Here is a 9104-nt window from a genome sequence, read left to right on the forward strand (position 1 = left end):
ATATTAATATTGAAGGATGTATGGAATACTTACGCATGTTCTTCTGCCACCAGACTTTGATTCTGGAACCAATCAAATTCTCAGCAAAAGGTTTACCATCATTTGGGGCTAAACAAGCCTGAATTGTAAGAAAAGAAAGTGAACACTTCTAACAGCTGTTGATTAGTGCTAAACAGCATGATATATCAAGCTTCAATGCTGACTGTCTGTATATAGATTGCTTATAAGAAAATCACCAAATTCTAAATCTCCACCAAAACATTTATTCGGTTAGCCCTGTAGCCCCTACAATATGTCTCAGTAATTATTTAAGCCAATTAGCAAGAAATATCAATCCCATAAGCTTTTGTATTCTAATATTGTCAGATTGTAGAAGAAGAAACACATGTGAATTTCAGTGTCTACTTGTGTTCACTACCTTCATTCATCCCATACTGATACTTCGAATGCTAACAAAATTTTCCAATCAGTGCCAGACTACAGCACACCATGATGAAGAGTTGTTACCTTTTTCATCCTAGATTTTCCTTCTCGGATTTTTCTACCTCTCCATTGTCGAGAACAAACATGTCCAGACTTGAGAGACTAGTTGACTGAAGATGAATTACAAATCCCTTGATTGTAACTGCTCTTCTTATCCCAAGAAATTAAATGACATATGAAACATCCAAAAGCTTTTCAACAACCATTGTAGGATCATTTGAAAAAGAATTTAACTTAAGTCACAAGTATCAATCATAAGAGACATAATTATGCAACCATTACAAGAAGCATACCAGATGTTTCTCAGCACCGGTACCTTGAAAAGAATTTACTTTATTGTGACCCGGAGTCCCATAATTTTGCGCACATATATAGGCAACAAATTTACCATAATCATCTAAAGGAAAGCCCATATATTGCACTGCTTGACGCATGCAGCGTACAAGCTTTGAAACAGAATTTTCAATCACTCTCTCACCCAACTTTCATGTAATAGGCATAACACTCTGGTGGTAGAGAAAAAGAAAGTTAGTTATCTGATCACCTTTTATTTAAAATTTATTGATAATGTGATTAAATTATGATAATGAGAGTTTTAATTTTAACATAAATTTTATAATACTAACACAATTGTTATTATTATTTTAATTATAAATAATAATAATAATATAATTAAATTTAATCTATAAATTTAATATTTATATTATTTTATAATATTTAAATAATAATAATAGATTAATGTTTTTTAGATGTCGTTTTAAAAAAGTATATTTTAATATTAATTATTTATTAAATAAATTTATACTATAAGTGTTATTTATATTTCTATATCTTAAGACTAGAAATTATTGTATAATTATTAATTAATATATAATATTAGAATTAAAACTATCTTTAATTAGAAAAGTTAATATAATATTAAATATATATGATAAATATTATAATTATTGTTTGATTAGAATAATAATATAATAAATGCATTTTGAGTGGGTTGGAAGAGTTTAGGAATTCGCGAGGATAAAAGGAAATTTTTAATTGGATTTACCTGAGTGTCAAAATTATCTTCTTCTTTTTTTCTGTTTTATGTTTTAATTGTTTTAGGAAGACGTCTCTGTTTGGTCTGAAATAATGAAATTTTTAATTGTTCAAAAAAATTAATCAAAATTTAAATAATAACATGGCACCGAGTTATAGATAATAAATAATTATTTTAATAACTTAATTATCGTGTTTTTTTTTCTAAATTTATAACTCTCCAATAGTTAAATATTAGACATTAAACTATTTATTTAATAATTTAGAACAATATTACATAATTTATCTTAATTTTTTTAAAATTTTTATTAATTTGAGGTGATATATAATAATTTTACTAAATGTTTAACATTAAAAAATGCTGTGATAAATAGAATCTTAATGAAATTTAAAATAGTTTCAAAATTATATTTCCTTTGAAAGATAAATCTGTCTTCACGAGATATCCTATAAAATAAAATATCTTTTTCAGCAAGGAAAAAATATCTTCAAAGGAAATTAAAATGTATAAAACATAAGATAAAAAAAAAAAAAAAATGGGAAGGAGAAGAAGAAGAGGAGAAGGAAAGATGACAACTTGAAAAAGATTCTACCCTCCATTGACAAATAAGCTGTAATGTAAAGACTAGAGAGCGAAACTCACACTGTAAGAGAAGACAGAAAAGAGATGAGCTCTCAGCTCTTACCCATCATTGCAACGCCATCACCATCACCATCACCACTTCATTCAAAAACACGCCATTCTACTACTATTAACACACTCCCACGAAGAACCTATATCCCCGGTCACATATACAAGCACCCAACTGCAGTTCTGTTAGAGCTCTGCACTTCAGTTAAAGAACTGCACCAAATCATTCCTTCTATTATTAAAAACGGTTTCTACAGTGAAGAGCTTTTCCAAACAAAGCTCATTAGTCTTTTCTGTAACTATGGTAGCTTAACAGAAGCTGCTCGTGTTTTTGAACCAATTGAGAATAAATTAGAAGCCCTTTATCATACTATGCTTAAAGGGTTTGCAAAGAATTCATCTTTGGATTCTGCTTTGTTATTCTTTTGTAGAATGAAGCATGATAATGTTAGACCTGTTGTTTATAATTTCACTTATTTGTTGACACTTTGTGGAGATAATTTTGATCTTAGAAGAGGTAAAGAGATTCATGGACAGTTGATTACTAGTGGGTTTTCTTGGAATTTGTTTGCTATGACTGCGGTTGTTAGTTTGTATTGTAAATGTAGAGTAATTGGTGATGCATATAAGATGTTTGATAGAATGACTGAGAGGGATTTGGTTTGTTGGAACACTATTATTTCTGGGTATGCACAAAATGGGTTGACTAAAGTGGCATTAGAGTTGGTTCCAAAGATATTTGAGGAAGGACATAGGCCTGATTCTGTTACGATTGTTTCTGTTTTGCCTGCCGTTGCAGATATAAGGTCATTGAGATTTGGGAAGGCTATTCATGCTTATGTTATTAGAGCTGGGTTCGATTGGCTTGTGAATATTTCAACTGCTTTGGTAGATATGTATTCGAAATGTGATTCTGTGGGGACTGCTAGAGTAATTTTTGATGGGATGGGTAGTAGAACTGTTGTTACATGGAATTCAATGATTGCTGGGTGTGTGGAAAATGGAGATCCTGAGGAAGCAAAGGTGCTTTTCAAGAAAATGATGGATGAAGGGCTTCAGCCAACTGATGTTACTGTCATGGAAGTTTTACATGCCTGTGCTGATTCGGGTGATCTTGAGCAGGGAAAGTTTGTTCATAAACTAGTGGAGGATTTGAAACTTGATTCTAATGTTTCTGTAATGAATTCTCTGATTTCGATGTATTCCAAATGCAAGCAGGTCGATTTTGCTGCCAATTTGTTTGAAAACTTGCAAAACAGAACTCTTGTATCATGGAATGCCATGATATTGGGGTATGCCCAGAATGGGCGGCTAAATGAGGCTTTAAATTTCTTTTGTGAGATGCAATCTCAAAATATAAAGCCGGATTCATTCACAATGGTAAGTGTGATTCCTGCTCTTGCCGAGTTATCAATTCCACGTCAGGCAAAATGGATTCATGGACTTGTTATAAGAAGGCTCTTAGATGATACTGTTTTTGTGATGACTGCTCTTGTTGACATGTATGCAAAATGTGGAGCTATTCACACTGCAAGGAAGCTCTTTAATATGATGAGTGAAAGGCATGTCATAACTTGGAATTCTATGATAGATGCCTATGGAACGCATGGGCTTGGAAAAGAAGCTGTACAACTTTTTGTGGAAATGCAGAAGGGAACCATCAAGCCAAATGATGTTACTTTTCTTTGTGTTCTCTCTGCTTGCAGCCACTCAGGTTTAGTGGAAGAAGGGCGGCAACATTTTGACAGCATGAAAAAGGATTATGGACTCGAACCCAATATGGATCATTATGGAGCCATGGTTGACCTCCTTGGTCGAGCTGGCCGGCTCAGTGAAGCTTGGGATTTTATTCAGAAGATGCCTGTTGAACCAGGGATAACTGTTTATGGTGCCATGCTGGGTGCTTGCAAAATTCACAAGAATGTTGGGTTGGGGGAGAAGGCAGCATACAGACTCTTTGAGTTGAACCCAGAAGAGGGCGGATATCATGTCTTGCTGGCTAACATGTATGCCACGGCTTCAATGTGGGACAAAGTGGCTGAAGTTAGAAAAATGATGCAGAAGAAAGGGCTTCAAAAAACTCCAGGATGTAGTTTAGTAGAATTAAGAAATGAGGTTCACAGTTTCTATTCTGGCAGTACAAGCCATCCCCAGTCCAGAAAGATCTATGCTTTTCTTGAGACTCTAGTTGACAGGATTAAAGCTGCTGGTTATGTTCCTGACACCAATTCAATCCATGACGTTGAAGATGATGTCAAGGAGCGGTTGCTGAATACCCATAGTGAGAAATTGGCTATTGCCTTTGGGCTTCTGAATACAAGCCCTGGTATACCCATACACATCAGGAAGAATCTACGAGTTTGTGGCGATTGTCATAGCGCAACTAAGTACATTTCACTTGTTACTGGACGGGAAATCATAGTGCGTGACATGCATAGGTTTCACCACTTCAAGGACGGGTTCTGTTCCTGTGGAGATTACTGGTGAATTTGACTTCTGATTGCTGAGTGTTAATGTACCATGTTTGGAGGTCAAGGGCATTAGAGGAACTGACACATAAAGTTTCTGGAAAGTTTCCTTCTGCACTTTACAAGCACCACTCACCATTAAGCCAAATTACCCAACGATTCACAGTTGAAGTCTTTAGCAACCGAATAGAAAACAGGCTTCTTGCGGAAGATACCTGCTCTGTACCAAGCTCCGTGACTAAAGGTATTTAATGCCCGCTATTTTTACAGTAACAGAAAGAACTGCAATTTTGCAGTAATTCTAGGATACTCTCGCCATTGCAAAAATGGAAGCTTTCTTTAAAAGAAAAATTTTAAGAAATAAAAATCAAAAGCTGCTGCATGCAGACCTATATAGCCTTGCATTTTTTTAAAATCCTTTGCTCAGATGGCCGAATGGTGCATTCTTTAGGCGTGGTGGTATTGGGGATTGGAAGAATTATATCTTCTCTTACTCAAGAGATGGCCTAGTGACTTGATCAGATCAAACGCACAAAACCTGATCTGTAATAGTTCCAAGCGTATTGCTATGGAAAAGACGATAAAAACAAACAAGAATTAAAACAAAATAAGGGTTGTAATCAGCGACGACTGGTCCATTATAAGTCCATTGAAACTGACTGGATCTGAGAACTTAAATATGTCAGCTCTGCTCTGCTCTTAACTAGATAAGGCTAAACGCAATCACAAGCATCCCCACCACAAAATACTTCAAGTTCATAGGCAATTCAAAAATTAATGGTGTTCAAATAACGCTATGAAGAACTTCATCACTGATGAAAATAATAATCAAAAGCAACAAAAATTTGAGTATTAGACATTATGATGTTCCATTAAAACCAATTAGCACAGTGAACTCCACGGGGCCACCGAATTTCAGCAGCTATACCCTAAATTAAGAGAACAAAGAGCAATTCCTGACCTCTTTAAAAGGATAAAGCAAGAAAGAGACCAGATGATCTTACAGTAAGTGCTCGCTTCACTCAAAAGAAGATGCAGTAAAGGTGCTGGCGAATGTCTCTACAATACCAGCTTCTAGCTCTAAATTTTCATCCTGAGATCATCAAATATCTGTACATTCACCTTCAAACATCAATTAAGGTTTAATGTGTAAACATCCAAGAAACAGTTCTCTCACAATTTTGCAAACTATACATGAAAGTGTCACTTCCACCACCAAAACTGTCGAAATAAATAAACTTTCCTCATTCGAGCATTATATGTCATAAAAGCTCTGGCTTTAATGGGATCAGCATTCAGATATTCGAAAGCATACATTTGTTTAGCCTCTTCTAAGCCATCAATCTCCATTACCGCGCGTAATAGTTCTGAGGCATTGATGGCAGTTTTGCTTTGCTCCATTGCATCAGCTAAACGACGAATGCTTGATGCCACTGCCAACATTGCATCTTGAAGAGCTTCTGACCCACGGGCTCGTTTAGGGAGTTGTCTCATAGGCTGGATCAGAGGAGGGTCCTGACTACCATCTGGGATACAATCTGGTGGTCCAGTATATGATTCTGTTCCATCAGTCTCGCTCACATCTTCTGAACTTGGCGAAAGATATGAAGGAGAATCTTCTTCAAAATTCTTTGCTACATGACCTCCATCTTTCATCTTAGCCCAACGACTAGGGGCTTGGTAATTTCCACAAACGATTTTCAGTTCGTCATACATCTCAATCTGCTTACCCCGAATTCCTTTCGCATCAGGATGTGCCTGTTCAACATATTATAACACATACAAATAAAGTAAACAAGGGCCTGACATACCAAGGGAAGAAGATCTGCCAAATAAAAGATTAGTAAATAAAGACCTACTGCAATGTATCTCTTCCAAAGATCATCACTATCGCACTCAATCATCTTTGTATTGGGATTCCACCTGAACCCATCTTGACTTAGCATATCCCTTATAACCTTGTACCGCTTCTTAATTGTCTTAAGACGATTAACAACTTTTTGATTGTTCAAGTTCAAGTTAAAGTGGGAGTTCACAGCAAAACAAGCTGCAGTATATGCATTCTCATTGAAACATTTGTCTATTTTGTTTCCATTTCTAGCCTGAACAGCAAGAGCTTCAATGAGACACTTGTCCATAGCAATAGACCAAACAACATTTCTTCCTTTATGCTTCATTTCCCTTCTCTGTGCTTGCAAGTCATAATGGTCCATTTACTGAGACATTAAAAAACAAATCACTTAAGATATTTGTTCCTTGAGCTGAAATAAAGGTAAACAACATTTTGGTGTTGTGGCAGTGCATATCAGAGCAAATTTAGAGTAGCATTATTCTATAATTCTAGAAAGCTTTCAAGAATACCCTCTCCATATCCAAACTTAGAATGACTAATTTACATTTCTTTGATAACTACCTGCAGTAAACTATACAAATTCAGGTTTATAGAGTGAAAATCACAAATGGTCAATGTGAAGTAAAGAATATATAAGCATAGATAAACAGCCCTCAATTAGTGGCAATGGAATTTTTAGATTATAAAGCATATAATCCAGGCAGCTCGTATTTAGATTATGGATACCGTGCATGAATGCTGTGGAAGGATATAAACAAAGGTTATCATCTTTAGTTCAAGAGAAAGCCAATCATTGTCTAAAAGAAATAACAGAACCGCAAGCCACCTGCATGTTTGTCAATATGATGCTCCATCTGTACAGAACTATAAAAGTTTGTTCCATTGAGGGGGTATATAAGGGGAAGCACTGACAAATTCATTGCAATAAAAAGAGAAAGACAGTCACAATTACTAAGTGACAATGAAACCAATCAAAGACATCATCATGTCATATCAAAGAAGGGGAGAGTTGCAGAATTTCTGGAACTGATCATATGAGCATGTATAAATATTTACAGTTAGGGTTGGGCACTTGATTATGAGGGAAAGCATTTACGCCATGTAAGAAAGGGGCAACGATGGATGTTAGAGAGAAAGGGGCAGAAACAACTTGAGTACTGGGCATCAAGTTCAACAACCAAAACTGAAGATGCCTTGCATACAAAATCTCATTTATTTGAACCAAACTTTTAAGATTTTCTTGCACCCTTGGATTCAAAACATCCAAAAGTCAATCATGGTCAATGCCTATTGGCAAGGTACAGAGTCTGAACCTCTGGTTCTATTTTGCTTCTAAAAAGGGCTTTTTAACAAACTTTATTTTTGATATAAAGCAAAAGTTTTATATAATAATTCAAGTTCAGTTAATGCATGATTTTCCAAAAAAAGCAACTAAAATTCAAAATTTAGTAGGCAGGCTTCGGATGTAAACGAAAAGTTGGCTTTCTAGAATCTAAAGCCAAGAAATGCATTGGCATTTTTTCCATTATCAAGTTAGAATCAATCCATCAAAGGCTTATGGAGAAGATGAACAAAATAACACAGATTATTTGGCAACATATATAATCAGCCTCAATATCTGAAAGTCCAAAGGCCCATCTCAATTCCGTATCCTCTATAAATCTAATGGGGACACCAAGTCCTTCAAACAAAAACACATTGCTACATTCTATGACAGTTTGCAACTTTATCCTGGTATCCTGCAACTCAGTTTACATATGCATCAAACAACTCGTGTCCTTTAAATAGATACTCCTAGCAATTTGACTTAATGAGTATTGAATATCATGAAAATAAGTATCTTCTTACTCTGCTACTAAAAGAAATATGCATTCACTTAAAAACAAAATTTATTACTAAAAAAAAAAAATTCAAATTTTGCACCATGTAAGTTAAAAGCAAATAAGATGTTCAAATATTAAGAGAAAATAAACTGAAAAATTTTCAGTAACGACTAATAAATAAAAATAAACTCAAAATTCAAAAACTTTAAACTTAAACTCAGCTATCAAATAATCAAGAGTACACATTTTTTACTTTAAGACAACGATATCTATAATAAAACTATTCTCAATTAAACTAAGAGAGAGAAAGATACCTGTGTGTAGCTAGAGATAGAAAAGACAAAAAGGTGATCTCTCGCCGGTCAGATCGGTCACCGGAGGATCGCCGGAGGAGGGATCTAGCCGTCAAGATGATGAGAGAGGGTGATTGTTAAGAGTTCATCGGGGAAATTAAGACAATGGTTATAGGGTTTGGTTCTATTTTTTTCTCGAGAAAAAAGAAAAAGAGAAAATTTTCCCGAGCTGTGTCACTTTCTCGAAAACCAAACGCGTGGAGAGAAAAGTTTCAATTTCCTTGGGTATAATACAGAGACAGCCTATTCAGGGATTATAACGGACAGACCTATCATCGGTTGCCACGTGGAACTGAGATACTGTTTGTATTTATTCTCTACCAAATTTAATTTTGGAAATGCTTAGAGAGTTAGAATAAAAAGAAAAATTAAAATCTAACTACTCATTTATTATTGTTATCAATCTTTTTATACGGAATATTATCATTAATTTTAGCATAAATAATTATATTATAATGA

The 9104-nt window shown here is 34.8% G+C and overlaps 2 protein-coding genes across 3 annotated transcripts; one reads left to right on the plus strand and one right to left on the minus strand.

Moving 5' to 3' along the window:
* Nucleotides 1-1861: 1861 nt before the first annotated feature.
* Nucleotides 1862-5009, plus strand: LOC8276324 (pentatricopeptide repeat-containing protein At1g11290, chloroplastic). Its single transcript, XM_015723234.3, has one exon. It carries the CDS (start codon nucleotides 2186-2188, stop codon nucleotides 4634-4636), a length of 2451 nt encoding a protein of 816 aa, XP_015578720.2. The 5' UTR covers nucleotides 1862-2185; the 3' UTR covers nucleotides 4637-5009.
* A 409-nt stretch (nucleotides 5010-5418) lies between these two features.
* Nucleotides 5419-8868, minus strand: LOC8276325 (uncharacterized protein At2g29880). 2 transcript variants are annotated; one of them, XM_002525521.4, is made up of 3 exons: nucleotides 8607-8868; nucleotides 6477-6833; nucleotides 5419-6375 (listed from the first exon to the last, which is right to left on the minus strand). In XM_002525521.4, exons 2-3 carry the CDS (start codon nucleotides 6828-6830, stop codon nucleotides 5821-5823), a joined length of 909 nt encoding a protein of 302 aa, XP_002525567.1. In that variant the 5' UTR covers nucleotides 6831-6833; nucleotides 8607-8868; the 3' UTR covers nucleotides 5419-5820. The 2 variants fall into 2 exon arrangements, with proteins under 2 accessions (XP_002525567.1, XP_025014298.1); XM_025158530.1 differs by lacking the exon at nucleotides 8607-8868 and having other exon boundaries at nucleotides 6477-6842.
* Between the last annotated feature and the right edge of the window lie 236 nt (nucleotides 8869-9104).

This window comes from Ricinus communis, chromosome 8 (genome assembly GCF_019578655.1).
Source record: "Ricinus communis isolate WT05 ecotype wild-type chromosome 8, ASM1957865v1, whole genome shotgun sequence".
Taxonomy (NCBI): Eukaryota; Viridiplantae; Streptophyta; class Magnoliopsida; order Malpighiales; family Euphorbiaceae; genus Ricinus; species Ricinus communis.

Bases quoted from the DNA above. Each gene is read 5' to 3' on its own strand.
- LOC8276324 (XM_015723234.3), top strand. From the start codon at position 2,186: ATGAGCTCTCAGCTCTTACCCATCATTGCAACGCCATCACCATCACCA.
- LOC8276325 (XM_002525521.4), bottom strand. From the start codon at position 6,830: ATGGACCATTATGACTTGCAAGCACAGAGAAGGGAAATGAAGCATAAA. The intron at 6,376-6,476 runs GTAGGTCTTTAT...TATGTTGAACAG, and splicing joins TTTGGAAGAGATACATTGCA to GCACATCCTGATGCGAAAGG.